A 22,389-nucleotide genomic window follows, 5' to 3' on the forward strand; every position below is an offset into this window, starting at 1 on the left:
CATGCTTGAGCCACTAGAATTATTGGCAGCTGCAAAGATCTTTTGGTCTAGCTAAACGGTGCGTTTCTTAACATAGCATGCTATACAGCCATGTATAGTTCGAACCGGCGATATCCTAGATAAGTGACATATCCTAGAGAAGTGATTTGTGTAGACAACTGATGAGATATAATAAAGGTCCTACTATAGTTTTGGAGAAATAAAATTTGTATAATTACCGTGCTAATAGGGGTTATGAATAATTATGAGACGGAGTAAGAACGTGCGTTTTGGTGGCCTCTATAGAGAGCTCACGTGTTTTTTTTTGTAACTATGTCCTATTTACCGTTGTTTAATACACTCCGTTGCTAATTATGTATTTTATTTGACTTGCCTTGCTCTACGATTTGCTTTGGTTACCTTTTATTTGTGCCCTTCTTCTTCTTGATGTCCTTTTCAGCAGGTATAGAAATGCCATATGGATGCTGCTTCTTCGTCTAAACAGACAAGGAAAAGACGGCGCGGTAAAGAAGCAGCTACCTGCACATCAGGTGTGCTGGCACCGTCATGTTGTTTCATCTTTTCCCTTGCTATACGTAGGTGTTCGTGCACTACACATGCACCGAACAAAATATTATGCGTTGAGATCACAGGAAATTAATAATGGGCACCCCAAAATAGGAATAATAAATTAAAGAGCAATGTTTACCACCTTTTCGAATATAATTTTTTGAGGGTAGAATTTTGGGGAAAAAGTTTAGCAGATACAGAGCTGAAATTGTATACGGGTGCTCCTGGAAGGTGATAGGGCAGTGGCGGGCCCCATTAAATACAAGGGTACTCAACTGGATGCCATGCTTTTTTACCAACAAATTTATGTATACAGTATATCATATGTATTTGATTGGAGAAAACAAAAATTATACAACAATACAGGCTTCTGGTGTTCCAGTCTGTACTTTGGCCCAAAAAATCTAGCAGCCCACCTCCCCCCGCCGGCCCACACAGGCTCAAGTAGCCCAAAAAACGTGCTCCTGGCCAGCCTCCAGCCCAACCGATCCCCACCAGCGCCGCCTTGCCGCAACTAGTGCCCGGCCGGCCCGGTCGTCTTGTCCCTGGCGCAGCAGCGCTGCCTGCACAGCGGGCAACGCCCGGCCGTTCGGCTCGACGAGGGTGTCCGGCGGAGGCCGAGCAAGCGCTAGGCCTACAGGAGCCCCGTCTACGCGGCGGCTGACGGCAGCTGAGCGGCAAGCTTCAAGCATCCCAGCGCATATGCGCTAGGCCTGCATGCTGCAGGGGCTCTACGTCTTCGTAGGGCCGGCGGCAGCCGAGCGGCGAGCGGCCACCGTGCGCTAGCCGCTAAGGCCGCACCGCTGCAGGGGTTCCGTACCTCCGCGGTGGCCAGCGGCAGCCAAGCTGTGAACCGCGAGCGAGGCATTGCGTCTCGGTGGAGGTACTAATTTGTTGGTTCCGATTTGACTCCTGGTGGCCTGTTCGTCATGTATTATGGAGCACTAGCGATAAGAGGTACCTAATAGGTACTAAAAGTATACAGCTGCCTACTTCGATTGGAATATTAGTGACGAGATTGCAAAGCCTCCTATTTTAATTAGTTTAGTTTGATCGTTGCGTTTGATCCAACTAACTCATTCTGTTCCTCTTATATTATATAGCCCATTTGCACTAATTGATGTTATACTCACTTATAGATGCCAGGTACCAGGATTTAAGCCATGAAATTTTTTTTACCCTTGTGAGAATTTGAATACCATGTTCGAAATCCTGAGGCTGGCCCTGTAATAGGGAAGATTGGGGATAATGATGTCCGCCAGATAATGGAAACGGACTTAGCGATCCCGCACAGAGAACCTGTTTGGCCTCCTAGCAAGGAGTTTTTTCCCCCTGTAAGGAATGAATTATGCAAGGAATAATTTTACAAACACAAATACCAGTATGCGTGGGATCCATGCAGGTTGCCTGCACTTGTTTGGTGATTATGGAAACACGAAAAAGCTGCCCATGGAGTTTTGCTCTTTCCATTCTCATGCCCCAAGAGTATAGTTTTGATTTTATTGACCTGATAGTTATGCTAGATTTTTTTCTTCCCTTCTCCATCAGTGGCAACTGCTGAGGGTACAGTTCGTGGGAGGCAGGCTCGCCGAAGATCCACAAGACAGGGAAAGAAAGAAGGTGAACTGAATGATTCTTTGTGTCCACTTTATAGGTTCCCCTATTTATTAGTGAATGCTGGTTTTGATTCGTGGTGCAGGAAAGTGTCTGGCCTAGGCGAAAAATCAAGGTGCGAATATTTATCCTAGATTATTTTATTAGAGGCACTCATAAAAGAACCATTTGAGTGATCGTTTGTGTGGCTTACCTATTCTCCTGATGGCTATACAGTGTACCTTACAACTGGGATTTCATACTACGGCCCTCCTGCGCATGCGTGCCAGTACTGCAGCGCGCAGTTCTGGCACCAGGAGCTCGTGAAAAGGTCCTACTCAGGTGAAGGAGGCTGTATTCGTTTCCATCTTTGTTGTCGTGGAGGTAAAGTTGTCTTGCCGTTTCAAAGGGATCCTCCTCAGTTCCTGGCTGGGTTGCTGGATCCACATGGTGATGTTTTGTCTAAATACTTCATTAAGTCCATAAGATCATATAATTCAATGTTTGCTTTCACATCACTTGGTGCCAAAATTGATACTGGTATAAATAAGGAACCTGGGCCATATGTGTTCAAAATTAATGGTCAGGTCCATCATCGGATTGGTTCTTTGCTACAGGATGAGGGTAAACCCCCAGTGTATGCACAACTCTATATTTTTGACACTGAAAATGAGATTTAGAATCGAATGTCAATTTTTGATAGGGACAGGGAGTGCGATAAAGATAATGGAGTTGATAAAAAAATTGTTGAAGGCTTGGTACGGATGTTCGACGAGTCGAATGAGCTGGTAAAATCATTTAGGGCAGCTAGGGACCTTTTGGGAGGAAGCCAAGTCCAGCCTTTACGCCTTAGGCTCCTGCACGATAGGTCAAAAGAAGCACCTCAGTATAGTGCACCAGCAGGATTTGAGATAGCTAGTTTAATAGTAGGGGATTTCTCTGAAGATAAGAAGAGTCCTGACGTAATCATTCAAGATAGAGTGGTGGGCTTAGAAGAATCAGCAATCTTCATGCAAACTATATGGCCTTACAATACCCAATCCTGTTCCCTTATGGGGAGCAAGGGTTCAAGTTAGGAATTAAATATAACCGTTCAGGAACTTTGCGTGTTGGAGTTAGGGGTGAGGTTACCATGCTTGAATATTATGCTTTCCGATTACAGCAACGTAGATGCGAGGCAACAACGCTGATACGCGGTGACCGGCTATTTCAGCAGTACATTGTTGATGCTTATGCATCTGTAGAGGAGAACAGGCTTAGATACATTGTAAAAAATAACAAAAATCTAAGGTCTGAGGTGTACAAGGGTATTGAGGATGCTCTGCTTAAGGGTGATGTGGATGGAAACAATGTTGGGAAAAAGGTTATTTTGCCTGCTAGCTTCACTGGGAGTAAAAGGTACATGATACAGAACTATCATGATGCAATGGCAATCTGTCGATTTTATGGGCCCCCAGACCTGTTTATTACTTTTACCTGCAATCCAAAGTGGCAGGAAATAGCTGATGCTCTTGCATTTATTCCAGGGCAGAGGCCTGACGCTAGACCTGACATAGTTAGCCGAGTCTTCAAATTAAAGGTCGACGAGCTTGTTTCTGAGTTGAAGAAAGGCACTTACTTTGGGAAGGCGCAAGCAGGTATGAGTATCAGTTTTTTGGCACATATATTTTGTTGTGCTTTGCAATTAAATACTCCATTATCTTTGAGTATATTACAAAAGGCCCAGCCCATGCTAGGACGCACCAATGTATGAGAGTGGGCAGTAGGCCTGTTGGTATCGCACGCTTTGTTTCCTTTTTTGTTCACCTGCCTTGCGCTGTGGTTGCTGAAAATAAGGCGCTGAATATATTGTTTGGGTGTATATGTGCATGCATACATGCATTTTTTTTTGAAACGATTTGCTCTGCCGTGAGTTAATATTGCTGCTATTGTTTCTTGGTCGTAGTGCTCTACACTGTGGAATTTCAGAAGCGAGGCCTGCCTCACGTCCATATTTTGGTTTGGCTTGAAAGTAATACAAAGGACCCTCGCCCCTCTTTTATTGACTCAATAATATCTGCAGAGATACCGGATAAATCAGTTGATCCTTTGGGTTATAGTATTGTCGATGAATTTATGGTGCATGGCCCTTGTGGCGAGCTTAACAAAAAATGTGCATGCATGAAAAACAATAGGTGCTCAAAATTCTTCCCTAAGGATTACGAAGCAAGCACAGTAGTAGGTGAGGATGGTTTCGTGCAGTACAGGCGCGGGCCTGAGGCTGCAAATTTCGTTGAGTGATATGGAATCAGGCTTGATAATGGGTGGGTTGTCCCCTATAATTTGGCATTATTGAAACGGTTTAGGGCCCATATAAATGTGGAGTGGTGCAATAAAACCCATCTAATCAAATACCTGTTTAAGTATATTACAAAAGGTCCAGACCGTGCTAGGGCTGTCACCGAGACCTTTGGAGCTGGTGCGTCCTGTGGTGAAGCCATTAGCAGCCTTGGTGACCAGCCAGTAAATGCGTAGAAGCACCCTGATGATGTTGACGAGGTCCGGGAATACATTGATTGTCGCTATTTATCCTCCCACGAGGCTATCTGGCGTATGTTCGAATTTGATATCCACTTTAGGACGCCAGCAGTGGAAAGGTTAGCTGTGCATCTTCCCTTGGTGAATAGTGTTGTGTACCCAGCTGACCAGCCATTGGACAATATTGTAGATGACCATCGTTACATGCAGACAACATTAACAGAGTGGTTTACTGCTAATACGATTTTCCCAGCTGCTCGAGAGTTAACATACATAGAATTCCCAACAAAATGGGTTTGGAATAGAAAGGCTAAGGCATGGTATTCACGTAAGGGATCTAGAAAGATCGGCAGGGCTATATATATCAATCCTAGCTGTGGTGAGCTCTACTACCTTCGTATGCTTCTGAATGTTGCCAACGGTGCTACATCGTATGAGGACCTTCGTGCAGTTAGTGGTGTCCTGCATCCAACGTTTAAGGATGTGTGTCAAGCTGCTGGACTTCTTGGTGACGACAATGAGTGGCGTGAATGTCTCAAGGAAGCATCTGTTTGGGGTACAGCTTCTCAAATGCGACAGTTGCTTGTTACTATAATACTTTTTTGCTCTGTTTGTGATGCACCTTCTTTATTTTCTGAGTTCTATATGTACTTCACTGATGATATACACCATAAAATTAGAAAGATGGTAGGCCTGCCTCGTTATAAAGTGCCAGAAGAACATCTGAGAAATCATGTCCTACTTGAACTCGATAGATTGTTTGTCAAGAATGGTGCCTCAATGCCTGAATATGGCCTACCAAATCCTGATCCAACCCTTTGCAGCAAGGTGAAAAATAGATTGATGGCTGAGGAATTAGCTTACGACAGTGAAATGCTCTTGCATGTGCATGAAATTCTCATTAACCAATTAAACTCTGAACAGAGGCATATATATGATGTTGTCATATAGTCAGTTTATGGGAAAACTAGTCGGTACTTTTTTGTATATGGGTATGGTGGAACTGGGAAGACATTTCTTTGGAATGCAATCATTTCACGCTTGCGATCGGAGAAACACATTGTTCTTGCTGTAGCTTCATCAGGGGTTGCTGCGCTCTTGCTCCCTGGAGGCCGTACTGCGCATTCTCGATTTAAAATTCCCATTGTTATTGATGAGTCGTCGATGTGTGATATTAAAAGGGGTACTTTCCTTGCTGATTTAATAGTGCAAAGTTCTCTGATAATATGGGATGAGGCTCCTATGACTCACCGCCATTGTTTTGAGTCGTTGGATCGTAGTATGCGTGACATTCTTGGTCAATTGGACTCCTCAAATTCTGACCGGATGTTTGGTGGGAAGACAATGTTACTTGGTGGAGATTTCCGGCAAGTGCTGCCTGTAGTTGAGGGTGGTAATAGGCTAGACACAATTGATGCATCAATCACCAACTCTTATTTGTGGGACCATGTTAAGATACTAAAACTTACAACCAACATGCGCATACTTGGGATGGGGAGGAGTGGTTTAGCAGCTAAGGAGGTGAAAGATTTCAGTGACTGGGTATTGAGTGTTGGTGATGGTACTGCAAAAGGTACCGCTGAGATTGATGACGGGGACTCGGAGCTGATTGAGATACCAAGTGACATCTTAGTCCCAAGACTAGATTCTGCTATCGATGATATTATAAGTTCTACTTATCCCAACTTGGAGGCATCATATTCAGACCCAACCTACCTGAGGGAAAGGGCTATTATAGCTCCGAAGAACGACACCATCGATGAAATGAATAGCCGTATTCTTTCTTTAGTTCCAGGCAATGAAAAGGTATACCTCAGCTCAGATACATTGGTTGAATCCTCAAAGGAGAATGGTAATCTAGACTTGCTTTACCCTGTTGAGTTCTTAAATTCGCTCCAATTTAAAGGTATCCCTCATGACAAGCTTATGCTTAAGGTTGGTTCCCCTGTCATGCTACTGCGCAATTTAAATCAGAGCGCTGGCCTTTGCAATGGTACATGTCTTATAATAACACAGTTAGGTGCTCGGGTATTGGAGGCTCAAATTATAACTGGATCACACATTGGTGACAAGGTACTTCTTCCTCGGATTGCCTTGCATGTATCAAGCACTAAATGACCATTTCTTCTTAGTAGGCGGCAATTTCCAGTTCGTTTGTGTTATGCAATGACCATAAACAAGAGCCAAAGGGCAAACTTTGCAGAATGTTGGCCTATACTTGCCACGCCCAGTTTTCTCCCATGGTCATCTCTATGTTGCTATATCACATGTAACATCTAGGAAGGCCTTAGGATCCTAATTGACGATGATACAGACCCAAATACCAATGCTACCCAAAATATTGTCTACAAAGAAATCCTTCGATCCCTTTGGTAAATTTCCTATGCATTCTCATCTCCACACACCCTATGCCATTTAGGCTATATCTTTATGTCTAGCGCCCTCAGCGTGCATCCGCATCTTATATTTTTTTTAAATATCACATACCACAATCCTCCATTTGACAACAGTTTCATTTGTTTCCTTGCTGATTGATCTGGTAACAGATGGAGTACAACTTATTGTCACAAATAAATCCATCGAGACACAATTGGTGCATTAGGGTTAGAGTTGCTAGGATGTGGATGGTATCTGGGACCTCTAAGGGGAGGTCTTTTAGTGGTATGGAGCTTGTTCTGGTTGATGAAGAGGTACGACACTTTACATATGCATCTGACATATTTTCCTTAGTAGTTGGTATGTGATTTTCAATTTTTGGTGCATCAGGGCATAGGCATTACAACTTCCATTGGGCAAAAAGACATGAACAAATTTGCCAAACTTCTGGTGGAAGGTTGCTCTTATATGATAAAAAAATTTCAAGTTAGTAGGCAAGTAAGGAAGTTCAATGCTGTTCCCAACAAACAATCAATCTTCTTCACATCATGGACTGCTGTTGAGGAATTATCTGCTGACTTGGCCACAAATTTGCCGCATTACTTTTTTTAACTTCGTTGACTTTGAGGATTTAGATCACAAGGGAAGGAAAGGAAATGGTTTAGTAGGTACGCACCCTCAATACTTATTTATGTTCCAGCCTTTGGTTCTACATTAGGCAGGGCGTTTTCCATTGTATGATGATACCCTGAATGATTGGGCAACAGATGTTATTGGTCAACTTACAACCATCCATCCAATGGTGCAGAGTAGTGGTTTGAATGGCTCTTCTGTTAGGAGATCAGTGGAGATACGTGATCTAAGGTTTGCTCCAAGCTGATTTACAACGTTTCTAGGGTTCCTGTGTTTCTAATGAGCATAATATTGCAGTGATCGGGTTTTACTCGTAACATTATGGGGGGAACACGCAACATCTTTTGAGGATGAGTTCCTTATTGAGAGCATTGGGAATGATGAGCCGGTTGTTATCATTTTTGCTGGGATGCAGGTGAAGACGTTCTTTGGTGGGTATTAGTACTTCCCTTGCTAATCATCAGTTATGTACTATGGGTGCCAGGCCCACCTTGCTGTGTTCTAACCCACCAAACTGAATGCAAAAATAGGTGCTACAACTTGTGCAAGTGGTTCTGCAACGAAGTGGTATATCAACATTGATACCCCTGAAGTTAATGCTTTCCGTGCTAGGTTGCCTACTGTGCACCCAGTTATTTACCTTTGCCACGTATTGCATGCATATGTGTTCTAAGGTGCACTTTATTCTGCTTGCAGCTTAGAGGGAAGAGGTTCCGAGGTCGTGCTCCTACCGGGGGATGGTGGTGCGGCTGCAGGCGCTATTGACGATGCAACATCTAATAGGAAGAGCATATCAGAGCTCCTCTCCTTGGATCCTCACGACAACAATGTAAGCCTGTTTCTAAGGGTAGGTCCATGTAAAGTTTTTATGTGAAAGTAACAAATTCTACCTTGTTTTGTGTACCAGGATGTCCGTTTTACTTGCGATGCAAAGATTAAAGAAATTGATGTTACAAATGGTTGGTGGTACAAAGGGTGCAGCAAGTGCAAGCGAGGGCTAATGCCAACTTTTGAAGGATTTGAATGAACTAACTGTGACGAAATGAAGCCCGTAGTCATTCCTAGGTAGCCCTTATAATTTGATACTGCATTCCCTTCCAAATCCCCGTCTTGTAATTTATTTTTGACGTGCCTTATATTGGTATCTTAGTTACAAGCTAAATGTGGTTATCGAGGACAACACTGGCCATGCAAAAATATTTCTGTTTGGAGGTGTGGCTGAGCAGGTTGTGCGGCGGACTGCCGCTGACCTCGTGGAAGAAAGTTCATCCAACCAAATTTTGCTGCCTGCATCCCTCCGCAGCCTTGTTGGGCGGAGGTATGTGTTTCAGGTGGTTATCAGTGAGCAAACCTTTAGAACTGGGCAGCTCTGTTTCCAAGCTAGGAGGGTGTTCGTGGCTCCAACTGTTGCTGGGGAGCAATCTAGATGTGCTAGTGGCGATGTGCGTGGTCCTCCTGGTGGTTCGTCCGCAGCTGGGAGCTCTGGAAAGGAAACCGAAGATGGTCCTACCTTAACTAAAGTGGTCTTAGATGCAGAAGGTGGACCCACAACGCCTCCTGATGGCAAGAACTCATCGACTAAGGGAAAGGAGGTCCCCGCTGAAGCTAATGAAGAGTCTGGGTATGTACCTTTGTCCTCTACGTGATAGTTTGCTGTGGCACTATTAGAATATATTATTATAGCACAGTTCCTACGTCCTGGGCTGTGTTTATTCCGCGGAAAGTTTCCAAAATTTTTCACTAACGCACATCACATCGAATCTTACGATACATGCATGGAGTATTAAATATAGTTAAAAAATATAACTAATTGCACAGTTTGGTTGTAAATGACGAGACGAATCTTTTGAGACTAATTACTCTATGGTTGGACAATAGTTGCCAAATAAATCCGAAACGTGCTACAGCAACTTTTTCGCGAACTTTTCGCGAACTAAACACACCCCTGGAGGGGTGCAGAGGCAACACCAAATAATAAAGCAGGGAGCACTTGTGCCGGCAGCCTAATAGTACTTTTTATGGTGCAGAAGTGGGTAAACATTCACGGTCTGCTCGGAAGGAATTATTCACCTCGAAGAAGGAGAAGGCTAGGTAACTTATGTTTTGGCCTGCTGCACTGTTGGTTAACGTTGTACATGTAATTTGACTTTGAATACTTCAACTTTACAGTGCCGATTAGGCCTGTGGCTCCACAACGTCACCTATCGGCTCCTGCTCCTCTGGTTCCACCAAACAGTGTTTGCTGTGTATGCCTTGTTCTGGTGCCCTGTGCCCTGATCGCCAGTTCACCACTCTGTCCTTATAAGCTTGTCGAGGAATAAAGGGATGGCTGCATCGCCTGCATGCTTCGTCTATGTACTGCAGTTGTGTCGGCCTCCGGCTTGGTGCTACCTGTATTCCGAAGGCCACTTTGTTATTTTAGTGTAGAAGAATATTTATGTTTAGGAGTATTTTAGTATAATATTTGTATTAGGGCCCTTTCCCTTTGGGTTGATGACTCCTTGCCACCTTGGTGGTAGCCATGGAAAGTATCGAGGTATCGATCGATAATTTGTAGGGCCTCCTGGTCGTTTGTTTGGATGCTTTTTTTTTGGCGACAGATGTTTGGATGCTTATTTGATATTGGGTTATCATCAGGTGTATATTGAATAATCTTATGCCCAGCTATGTGTAACGTATGTTACAATCTCAACATTGTTTTTCCGTTTCATTAGGCTGCTTTTTCTATCCATATTAATTTAGCACTATGCAGAGGCCAACACGAATCGTTTGCTAGGAGAGATAATATTTCCAATTTTCTCACGAGCGCATTTTGCTGACTAAATAATATTTAGTCAGGGAACGCTCCCTTAAAACTGCTTTTAGGTGGAACTCATGCCCTTTTGGGTAAAGAATTTTACCATTTCCATCAGCCCAAAGTAGACCGCGTGAATCCATTCTTGATCCACTCCCCTTGTCACCTCATTTCTATGTGGCCTGTCGCCGATCGGTGTGTCATAGATCAGCTGTAACATCCCTATTTTTCTTCACTAAGATAAAACTTATTTCTGTGATTAAACATAGCAGCACAACAGCAAGCAAGGCCACGCACAAGCAATCCTTGCGGCAGCCGCCATGCTCGAACAGCTCGCTGCAGCCTCACGCCACACGCAGGCTTGCCAAACCAGGGCCCCGGCAGCGCTCGCTCTCTCTCGCGCACGCGCGACACGCTGGCCCCACGATGGGACCGCGTACTACCTCGGGCACCACGCCGTGCCGCACATAGCCGCGTCCCCACCTCGCCACACCACTGCAGTGTCCTCGCCGGCTTTGCCACCTCGACGCTCGCGCGCTTCAACTCTGCCGCTGTGCAAGTTGACGCCGAGCTGCCACACCGTCGTCCTTACCGTTGTCCACCGCACTGCCGGACTTGGACACGTCGCTGCCGAACTTGAGAGGACGCCACGAGCAGAGAGAGAGAGCAGCAGCAGCTCGACGACGCTCTCGTGCACGTCCGACCAGCAGGGCCACCCTCCGCAATCCACGCCTGAGCCATGCCCCACTGCAGGTCGAATCGTCCTGCCATCCTTAGAACTCCATGACATCACTATGCCGTCGTCGCCGCGCACAGTTTGCCGGCCGAGATTTTCTTGCCACGAACCACCTTTGGCCGCCTATAAATTGAGCCGGGCGCTACACCCTGTCGCCTCGCGCCATTCGCAGCTCGTCGCCGCGCGCACCAACCACAGGTCGAGTCTTCTAGCCGAAGAATAGAGCACTCATCGATCTCCTCCATCGAGTTCGATTCCCTTCGAGGTGAGCACCCCAACAGCCTCCTCGACCTACCCCAGGCCGCGCCCGTCCCTCTCTGCCACCAGCAAGCTCCCCACGACAAGCTCCCGGAGCCGAAGCCCCGGCTGCCGCGGCCGCCATGGAAGACCTCGATTTCCCATGCCCGGAGTCCCCAAAACTGAACCCCCTCATCCTCCTCTCCTTCCCGTACACTTGGATTTGGATACGGTGGCCGAAATCGCCGTTCCGGCAGAGCTCAGGTGAGCTCGAGCCGCTCCCATGGTGGAGCAGAGGAAACACGACCAGTTGCCGTGGTGCCTTCTTATTTATCCTTGTCTCCTTTGTTGAACTGAAGTCAACAGGCAGCCCACGGCCCACATGCACAATCACAGGCCCAAAACTACTAACCCTCCTAACACACGCAGCATCCAAACCACATCCCATATTTTATGTCATTTTAATTTTCGAATTTATTTCACAGCCAACAATGCAAACACAATATCTCATCCATCCAAGCTCCGATTCAATCAATTCTTTTTCCTAAATTTCTATAAAATCATATACTATCGATTGCTTCTATTGTTATCTCCATTTGAACTCATTTTATTTTATGTTTGTGGTTGCTTGTGTTTGTTTGACAGTTGTGCCGTTTTCGCCCGTAGATCACGAAGTGACCGAGGAGAAGCCTGCCGAGGGGTACAAATGCCAGTACCGCGAGCCGGAGCCAGAAGACCCGTCCCGCGAGGAGGAAGCTGCTGCCACCGACGCATACGTAAGCGAAGGCAAGTTTCATCGACCCCTACGTGAGCGGTTGCATCCATGTGAGGACGTTTAGCTGTAGCCTAGGTCTAGGATCGATTACATATACCAGTACTTGAGTGATTGAGTGTACTCATGCATGCATCTGAGTAGTCAGGCATATCTAGAGCTAAGACTGGGATACGAAGGGATCTGGTTGAGACCAGAGCAGCTGGGTGTGCTGGAGCTGGCGCTACCGTGGTGGTAGACGGTTGGGTGAGTGCTACCGTGGTGGTAGCCCCGAGTTGGTATGTTGTGGGATGGTTGCTGCCCTGGTGAACCATAAGGACCGAGTTGTTTTGACATCTCACCTAGCTTACTTTAGTACGACCACAGGTTCCGGTATGGGCCGGACTTAGCTTAATCCCACTGGTTAGCCTGACGGTCGCAGGGATGGTTTACGGGTATAGACCATTGGAGTCAGGGCCTGAGGGTTTGTGCGGCCGGGCTGGGGTGTGACCACGGCTGGGTGTCAGCTATGTCAGTTGTCCGTTCGGGCAGTCGAGCGTGTGGGTTTAGGGTACGACCTTTGCAGAGTGTATGATCCATTCGAATGGTCCGTGCCCACGGTATGGGCAAGCTAAGGTGTGGTCCTAACAACTAGTGAGCTACCTACTGTGGGTTGTGTCTGGAAGGGTTTGCATACCATTAGTTGCATTGCCATTAGATTGTTCTTAATGTGTATCATGCATGTCATTCCCCTCCCGTAGGGCGAGGTGGAACTTGCTGAGTACTTTCGTACTCAACCCTTGTTGATTATTTTTTTCAGAAGATCCTGACTTTGTGCCTGCAGATTACGAGTAGATCATGTCCGCACCCAAGCTGATCGAGTGGAGACGTGATGGACGAAGAGCTAGTCTTGCATGCGTGATGGACGAAGAGCTAGTCTTGCATGTCGTTATGCTAATCGTTATCCTATGGTTATTTGCGGTAGCTTGGTGTTGTCACTTTACTCCTCGTGTACGTGTTGAATAAAGCTCTGTATGACTCTAGACTCCACTTGATGTACCATGTATTGTACCGGGGACTTGCTTCGATTATTAATACATGGTTTAGCCTCGATCTTGGTCGGGGCGCTTCATCAGCTTTCCGCGATAAGGCGCAATGGCCCCCTCCCATGCGTACCTGCAGGTGGTCCGGGTATGTACTGTTCGTCGGGATGACCTGCTTGATTGCCCCAGGTAACTCTACGACGGTTTCCACATGCCTGTTTGGGCCACTGCCGTCCCTGCCTCCATGGAAGCTAACTCTGCGTGGTCTCATTATTGCAGGGACAACTGTAAGGTTTTAGGGACCAGGACAAGACAAAGTCAAGCGCCTTCTCAGTAGTAATAATCAGACTAGGAATGATGTTATTGCCGTAGACACAACCTGTGCATGCAGAAAACATTCATGTGCAAAATTATATGTATTGACTAGAGTGGTTTTCCGTAGCATTTCTAGGAGTGAAGTTGGTGATAATAGCATCAATATCAAATTCACCGGATAATTTCTTGTCGACGCATGCACTTGATACAGTGGTATGAGGTGGAACCACAAAAATATTACGGATATTATCATGTGGACAACCCTGGAAGCCCAATATCTGCTATCCTTCGACGTTCGGCCAACCAATAATTAATGGGCAGTTGCAATTAACATGTCCTTGCAGCCACATATAAAACAAGACGCGCGGTGCTTGAGAGGAACCACCGTTCCTTCCCTCCCCAAATTATCTGGAGCGTTAATATATGTAGGAGTGTTTTATTTTAATCAAGGGTTGTTCAGTCATTTTATCCAACACAGGTACATCTCGCTGTTCCCTGTTCTGGAAGGCCATCCTTGGCTGCTTCAATTTTGACCTCAATCAGCGGTCAGCATCCGCCTCTAGCCAGCCGGCGGCAACCTGCCTTCCTTCACGGCCGGCGCACGGCCCTCCCTCGAGGCCTAGACGTCGGCTAGCACACCACCTGTGCGGCGGCGACTTGAGCATGAACTTTCCCTGCAGTGGTGGCAAGCAGCGCGTGCCTCTCCTTTGACTGGCCACCTTGCCCACATGCAGCTCTTCCCCGCCTGCGGCAGCCTGCGTATGGCCCTCCTTCGACCAGCCATCCACGTTTAGTTGAAAGGATAATAAAGAAAAATGCTAAAATATTCTTGCCATTATAGAATTTCGAACTAAATATTTTTTTATTTATAGAATGGCAAAAGAGATAATAAGTGTAATGTATATTGTATATATAGTATATATACAGTATATATATATAGTATATATATACATATATATATATAATTTGTTTAAAAATCATGGTTGTACAAACTAACAGAGCCGTAAAATAAAATTAGGTTACAGTTTAAATTGTAGATCCCCACTCTAAATAAAAGTGAAATAGCTTGCTAAGCCGAGGATGAAAGTGTGGACCCTAAAATAAAAGTAGTTTAGACCTTAAATGGAAGATCTAGCATGGTCGATAGAATAAAATAACTAACTAAATTGATGATGAAAGTGTGCTGGATGCGGTGGGCAGGTTAGAGCACTACGGTAGTGGGTACCTGCACGCATGCTATACACAAGACGCTGCAATGAACAGGCACCGGCAGCTGGTCGACCTGTTCTCTGATCTGGCAATTTGGTTTCACCTATTTAGGTTCGATCAGGTTTGCGACGCGGCTGCCTCTGGATGCAAAAAGATGCGCTACGTGCCTTCATTTTCCCGATGCTGTGGCCGGCTCTAAAAGCAAAAAGGTGCAACACTTGGTGTTCTGAGGCTTCGTATATGGACTGTTGGGCCCCCTTTTTCCTTGGGCCCTCGACGGTCGCCTCTGCTGCATGAGCCTGTGGCCGGCACCACCCGACGCTTGCCCGCTCTGACCTCCATCGATGGCGCCGGTTTTGAAGAGTCTAATAACGAGAGTGTGGGATTACGCAAATGAGCAGGTGAGCTCGGCTCCCTTGGTCGGCTCTACCTGTTTACGTAATGATATGTCTCTCTCTCTCTCTATATATATATATATATATATATATATATATATATATATATATATATATATATATATATATATATATATATATATATATATATGCACCGCTACTATGTGCATTTCCATTGAATGCTATGTGCACTACTATGTTTCTACATAAACAGTCTAGTTTCCTAGCCCTTACAAAAAAAAGTCCCTTTGTAGTTTAGAACTTGCATTGTTTCCAAGGTCCTCGTATTTTGATGGGAACTCTTCCAGATGCTTGCCAGTGCTCATTGATGGGAACCCTCTACCGACATACTTGAAGAGAGTCCTCGCCGTCTAATCATTTGCGTAGATACAACCATAACCTTGTTTATCCAAACAACTAGCACGTTACATTGCTTAGATTTAGGCATGTACCAACCACCATATATACACATTGTTGCCGCTAATTTTTACCTAGTGCCACAACTACCCTGGTGCATATGGTCAATAAAGCAACCACATATCTCATATAGGTTACAGGCACCCGCATCGTTTACTTTGCCAAGTTTTAGATGGAACGCCCTGTCTCACCACTTCTCACACCAAGAGCGGTGTCATTGGCATAGGTCAGTGGAACGGTGCACGTGATGGTCAGGCCTTGCGTCGTCTATGGCTTCGAGGTGGCATAACCTCCTGCTCTTTGAGTGAGCGGCTATGTGGTCCTGTTTCTTGCATCTTGAGTAAACCTCTGGATGGTGTGACCTCCTTCTTCCTTGTTTTACAAGTGTCACGGATCACATCATGCAAGGGACGACATCGGAGGCTCACTGCAAGATTTCCTGTGCTGGTGTGCGCCTCACCTTGTAACTAAATGCAAAAGAGAAAGGAGCAGTCATAGGGTGTGCCAGTTTTTTTGGCAACTTTATTATTTGCAGAGGATAAATTAGACAGGTCTTTATACCTTGCATTGCACCGAGCAAAACCTGACAGCATCCTTTAGGCCCCTGTTGCAAACCACGCATGCGAACCTTTGGGGGCGACGCTTGAGACCGAGTGGAGAATAAGCAACACATGATCTTTTTCTGAGATGGATTACCCTGATACCGTTGATGCTATATATTTGTATTCCTGTTATATCTATCACACCTGGTAGATCTACTACTCGCAACACTTCACTTAATGATGCCTTCCGCACCTGCTCGATGATTACTTATTTAGGCTCCTCCTGTGTGAATGGGTACAAACAACAGCAGAATAGTGTATTTTTTTTACAAAAGTGGCAAATAAAAGAACCTGGAGTATGCGATGACATGTGTTGTCTACACGACAATGAAAACATATAGCCTCTTCATTCAGCCCTTGGCAGTCCAGACAAAAGTAGACGCACATGCTTTTTCTAAAGTCGTAGTGTACTGCACATGGGTGGCCAAATTCGCTGCGGAGGAGTGCGGCCATCTGGTCAGCCCCTATGCCTGCAGCAGCCATCGCTCCCACTGCAAAAGGTGGCATACATTTATAGATTTCATCTGCCGGAGGAGGACCTCTTACATCTACTAAACAATGTGCCCAATGGTATTACAGTCGGCATCCTCCGTCCAAATATCTAACAAAGGTAGATCGAAATGATGGTCAAAATGTATGACGAGGCAGATACCCACTTTGGCAAGCAAATTGGCAAATGTGATGGGACAAACTTTGGGAACTTTTGGATACAGAAACAGGCAAATGCCAAAAAGGGCGGAGCTTTGGAGTCAAAGATGCACGCGGACAAAATTTTTAACAAAAATCAATTACAGTAGGCTTCGCGAGCACAGGTGGTCTATAGTTGTAATACTTGTATTGAAAATTCATAGACGATTGCTGATCTTCACCAATAATCAATGAAAAGCCCACCCGATCTAAAAAGGGGTATAACCAAATGAATGAAGCATAAAGCTGGCTCATGGGTGGTGTTAGGTACTTCCACCTTAAATTCACCTAACATCCTCGGTACAAGTGCCAGTCCTGGTATATGGTTATATTAGAAATATTGTACTAGGTTCCTGGTTTTATGGTGATAGGCGCGGGGTGTGTGGGAGGTGGGGGAGGGGGTGGAGAGCATGGAGGTAATGCCCTTGAAGGAGCATATATATGGTCTATTTAAAGGGATGCACTGTTTTTAGATGGGAAAACCCCTTATAGAAAAAAAAGTGTTCCGTGTTTCCTTGGTGCACGCAATTGATGCATAGGAACATAGACAAGGAAGACCATAGACTGAAAAGTGGCATTTACTTTCTTTTGCCTGACCTGTACTTCATGTTGGTCTACATTGTGCACGTCAAATCTGCTCACTTGTTTTGTTTCTGTCACATTGCATCACATCAGTATAGTCCATATGCGTAGACTGTGTTTAGGTCGCGAAAAAGTTGGGTTTTCATAATGTAGTCTGTCTCGATGTTATTTGACAACTAATGTCCCATCGTGGACTAACTAGACTTAAAAGATTAATCTCGTATGAAACAATTATATTGTGCAATTAGTTTATTTGGCAGCTCCATTTAATATTCTATACATGTGTCCCAAGATTCGATGCGGCACGTCTTGCAGATTTTTTTTTCCAAAAATAAACATGGCCATAGTTGATTTAAACCGATTGCTCGCAAGAGGGGATACAAGAAACATCGGCTCAACACACTTTTTATATATGTACTCACTCCATCCAAAGAACAATGCAACTATCTTTTCGAGCAGTCAACAAGTTCAAATTTTACCAAACTTGTGCAGTAAATTACATTCATGTATGCTTTTGAATGGATGTGGCACGACAATTATATTTAATAACTAATTAAGTGTTGCCTATTTTATACAATAAGCATTAGCATTATCTTGTATAGATCAATCGAAACTTGAACTGTTTGGTTCACCGATTAGCGGGATTTGTATTTTTTTGTGGGCGGATGGAGCACAACAAACACCAGTTAGATATGCTTTTGATATCTGCTCCCTCTATTCCAAAGAACAAGTTATTCTAGAATTTAGAGTTTGTCCCTAAAAAGGACTCATTTTACTCTATTTACAAAATGTATCTGCCCATAAAAACCAATTAGTGCAAAAAATGAGTAAAAAAATAGAGTCAACATGTTTATTCTACCATATTATTAATTTTCCCTACAATTACTATGATTACTTGTTTTTTTTGGCATGCAGGGAGTACAACCACCGTGCCCATATTCTTTAAATGGCCACCTAACACTATCACCTATCACCTATCACCTATCACCGCCTCTAGAAATAGCTCATGCCTCCATGTACCATGCATTCAATAGCAAAAAACAACACCAAAACTCTGGAAATATCTCATGCCTCCAAGTACCATGCATTCTATAGCGAAAAGACAACACCAAGACGTACAACCAGTCCTCTTTTTTAAGATGCAACACTAATATATAATAGGTACTTGAAACCATTACTACTATCAGCACCATTAGTTGAGCTGCAGGTACCTTCCTAGGACACATAATTACTATATATAACACATTGACCAGTACTTGCACAGATGGAAACCCAGTACCACAGCAATTTATATTATGTGCCTTCCCACTTAACTTCCATGAATTCCTCCATTGTAGTGTTATCTCCATCCAAGTGGTTGTTCTTGCTAGTGGGCTCCTTATCTTCCTTTTCACCTTCTGTGCGCCCAACTATCTTTTCCTCCAGCCTCGATATTTCTTCTTCCATCCTAGCATTCTCTGCAAGTAATTTATTGTGCTTGTTTTGTAGGTACGCGTTGTTCCTCTCAAGTACGTCTCTTTCTTCGATGAGTTCCTTGCATACCTTAGCAATATTCATGACTCTTTTCTTCCACAGCTTCAGTTGTTTCCTCCTGAAATCATTGATCTTGACGAGACCATATTTCTCCAAAGTATTGACAACTTTACGAGCGGCCTTCTCAACAGCTCTTCTTGCGGAAACTGATGACTTGCCTGTGAATTCTCGTTGGCCTCTGTATCCCATGGATACCCAGTTCAAAAGGTCCACTTCTATGGTAGCATGGAACATTCCGCTCTCTCCCTTCTCATATGCTATTTTTGGTTCCTCCAATCCAAGCTGATCTATGATTTGTGCTAGAGTCTTCACATAACTTATGGTCAATTTTGTCATCTGGCCTCCCTGGAATGGTATTTAAGAACAATTAGGGCCTGCATGCCACTATATGACTTAGAGTACAGAAAATCTTGAATCTAGGATGTGTGAGGCTACATTATTTCTTAACAATTAAAGGGTAACTGAATCAGAAAGTTAATTATGCTTTGAAAATGTGTAATAAGGATACCTACTCATCCTGGTGCTCCTTTTTTATGCTCCTACCACCATCGCTGTCGACCGGTGGAGCTCGGTTACCCATGTCTGGCAGGGAGTTGCCTTATCATCCATTTATCTCTAAGGTGCAGGTATGAGAGCTCTCCGAAACTTTCCATGATGTGTTTTCATAGGTGGCTAACGAAAATTCCAGCGGCGAGCAACCCAATAGTAGGAAGTGTGGAATTAAAACTAAACTTTGTATGAACGCTAGGAATTTATGAAAATAGGTACAAAAATACACCTGTTATGGCTACACGTACCTTGTCCTCTGTGCTCCCTTATTGGTATACTGGTATAGGCTGGCGCTGATCTCTCTTGCTAGCTCCACATGAACTTTATCTTTCATTTTATAGAGGTTCCTATGATATGTTTGTCGCAGACACAGCAGCAAGGATGTCGAGGGTGGCACCTAATTAGTTTTGTCATGCCAATCGCATTAATGACCTAATCAGTAGTGGGCATTGATGAAGGTAGGGCCACTGGCCACGAGTTGTTGCAGACAGTGTACGTTCCTTATGTCATTTTCATTGTTCCATCCGATATTGGTGAGCTGCTCCATCGTCTCACATTAATTATTACTTGCTATGCAGTTTTCCACTGTTTTGCGGTGGATATGGATACCCGGCGGAGTATGTGCTCTGTCCGTCCTAAAAAACAATCCAGCCCTAGCTTCTCGAGAGCTCAAACAATTCTAGGTTTCACTAAGTTTTTACAGAACTACTAACATTTAAATCTCTAAATAAATTTAATACAAAATATGTAACATGATTAATCTAGTGGCCCTTATTTTCTAGCATAAATGGTTCCATTGAGATTGGCGTCAGCACCTACCATTTGTCCTTGTTGTGTGCCGGTGCGAAGTGACATAACAGTTTGCAGTTGGCACCATCAATATTTAATTTGGACTACCCCACCGTATCACAACTTAAAGTTCTCCCCACCAATATTTTTTTAGGATATCTATCCTTGCTGTCTGCTCCTCCGTCCCAAAACAAGTGTAGTTTTGGGAGTTGGGCATGAGAAAACCAGTCTCAGTGGGAGTTTTATAGACACAGTTAGATGGACTGAAAATTAGCTAACTGTGTCAGTTGGATTTCATGGTGATGAATTTTTTTCGCATGCCATAAAACTCCAGCCTCCTCTCTACTTGCCATGCCAGCAAAATTGATGATATTTAATATCATGAAACTCTCCATGAAACTCCATTGAGACTGGCCTAAGGAGAGGTAAAAAAGTAGAGAGTGCACATGAAACAAGCGGAGGTAGAGGAGGAGAGGTAAAAAAGTAGAGGGTGAACATGAAACAAGAAGAGGTAGAGGAGGGGAGGTAAAAAGGTAGAGTGTGCGAGAACTATTTTGGGACAAATTTTGAATCATAAAATTACACTTATTTTGGAACGAAAGGAATACCTTATAGCTGTATCCAAGCGTGTGCCTGCCTATTTATGGAACAAAGTTCTGGACATGCACCTCCAGCATGGTCTCCTTCCAAGCCGGGCATAGAGCAGCGCAAGGTAATTCGAGTTCTCAAGGATCTCGTCATTAATTATTATTGTTCCGTGTGCTCGCATAGCCAAGGAACTCATCATTAATTGTTATTGGTGCACATGCTCACATAGCCACCGTGTTGTAGGCCAGCATAGGTGCGGCTGCATCCCCCACTCAAATATTCTATGCACTTTTTAGCACTCACCCCTTAGCTTTCTTGCTTTGCTACACTTTCTTCCCACTAAAAGCTCTGAATGCCCATGTCAGAAGTATTGCAACAAATTAGGGATGAAAATTATCAAGTTTTTTCCAGTGACTAAACGGTAGTAACAGCCCAAATCTGAGGGAACGTTCCCCTGTACGTTCTATTTGCAAAACAAAATATGCTTCCACTGATTTACGTTATATGCCAACTTGTCATAGAAGTAATATGGACAAGGGAAAGGGCATCATGGAGGAACCAGAGTTCAAGAGTTCGCACGATGATGGCTCTGTGGCGCAGGTATTTCTTTTAGCCAACAGCAGCAACATCTGTTCTATATATATATAGTCTACCTACCTACGCATGCATACTTAAACTGTATTTACTTTTTTTTTGTGCGTGTAGGGTCAGGTTGTAGTTAACATCTCACGCAAAGGCATCCTCAGACAGATCACTAGTCAGATGGGGGCGACCATTCGTACTGAAGGGGTGTATAAGTTAGATAAGAGTGATAAAAAGGTAGCCTGGCTCACGGTTGAGATCCCCCCAGAGGCGCCGAAGGCGTGGTAGAGGTTGAAGGTTTCCAAGGAATCCCTTGCATTACGGAGTATGAAGCTCTAGAAAATGTTTCTGAAATGGCAATTTCTCATATCTTATCAAAGATGAATGTTACCATTAATGATGTGAATCATGCTCCATTCATGGAAACATATAGGCAGTTGCACAACTATATGAGCTGGTCCATGATTCTTCAGATGAAACATGAAACTTTGCGTATAGAGAAAAACAGACTATTCAGTGCCCACATGGAACTTTTGAAGCGTTTGAGCTCTATTTGTATTAGATACGGTGATATCCTTCCCTTAGCGTCTTGTGCTTCGCCACCACAACCTGCATGCATATCTATGGAGCCCGTCATATACACAGGATCGAAGCCACCAAAGACGCGTCACGAGCTGCTTGCCTGCGAATTATTCAATATTGTGCAGGAAAACACCCCCAATGGATGTCCAATTACTGACTAAATGGTAGGCATGTTTGGTATGTCGTGTTTGGTTACTTGCTTTGTCCTCGTAATGGTGCAATAATTAAATATTTTTATGTGCAACATATCTTGCAGGGGTTTATTAATCACCCAAGGATAACAACGGAGGCACCTTTGAAGCCAAGTACTATCATAATAATATCCTTTGA

General features: G+C 44.4%; 1 protein-coding gene and 3 long non-coding RNA genes across 5 annotated transcripts; 3 read left to right on the forward strand and 1 right to left on the reverse strand.

Moving 5' to 3' along the window:
* The first annotated feature begins 21 nt into the window (after positions 1-21).
* LOC120683095 lies at positions 22-5,987 on the forward strand. The gene is made up of 4 exons (XR_005678674.1): positions 22-530; positions 2,098-2,169; positions 2,249-2,278; positions 2,380-5,987. It is a non-coding gene; the product is annotated as an uncharacterized LOC120683095 (long non-coding RNA).
* On the forward strand, positions 5,986-9,283 carry LOC120680956. Its single transcript, XM_039962520.1, has 6 exons — positions 5,986-6,511; positions 7,803-7,899; positions 7,966-8,099; positions 8,199-8,280; positions 8,365-8,497; positions 8,576-9,283. The coding sequence occupies exons 1-6, from the start codon at positions 5,986-5,988 to the stop codon at positions 8,693-8,695; spliced, it is 1,092 nt and encodes a 363-aa protein (XP_039818454.1). The 3' UTR covers positions 8,696-9,283.
* A 9,221-nt stretch (positions 9,284-18,504) lies between these two features.
* On the reverse strand, positions 18,505-19,902 carry LOC120680724. Of its 2 annotated transcripts, none has more exons than XR_005677777.1 (2): positions 19,482-19,902; positions 18,505-19,314 (listed from the first exon to the last, which is right to left on the reverse strand). It is a non-coding gene; the product is annotated as an uncharacterized LOC120680724 (long non-coding RNA). The 2 variants fall into 2 exon arrangements; XR_005677778.1 differs by having other exon boundaries at positions 19,478-19,902.
* Positions 19,876-21,874, forward strand: LOC120680726. The gene is made up of 2 exons (XR_005677779.1): positions 19,876-21,495; positions 21,601-21,874. It is a non-coding gene; the product is annotated as an uncharacterized LOC120680726 (long non-coding RNA).
* The last annotated feature ends 515 nt before the right edge of the window (positions 21,875-22,389 follow it).

This window comes from Panicum virgatum, chromosome 7N (assembly GCF_016808335.1).
Source record: "Panicum virgatum strain AP13 chromosome 7N, P.virgatum_v5, whole genome shotgun sequence".
Taxonomy (NCBI): domain Eukaryota; kingdom Viridiplantae; phylum Streptophyta; class Magnoliopsida; order Poales; family Poaceae; genus Panicum; species Panicum virgatum.

What these genes read in the sequence shown, in the direction of transcription:
- LOC120680956 (XM_039962520.1), top strand. Translation starts at nt 5,986, where the DNA reads ATGTTTGGTGGGAAGACAATGTTACTTGGTGGAGATTTCCGGCAAGTG. An exon ending in TGAATCCTCAAAGGAGAATG is followed by an intron (nt 6,512 to 7,802) that starts GTAATCTAGACT and finishes ATTGGGCAACAG; the next exon opens with ATGTTATTGGTCAACTTACA. An exon ending in GCAGGTGAAGACGTTCTTTG is followed by an intron (nt 8,100 to 8,198) that starts GTGGGTATTAGT and finishes ATGCAAAAATAG; the next exon opens with GTGCTACAACTTGTGCAAGT.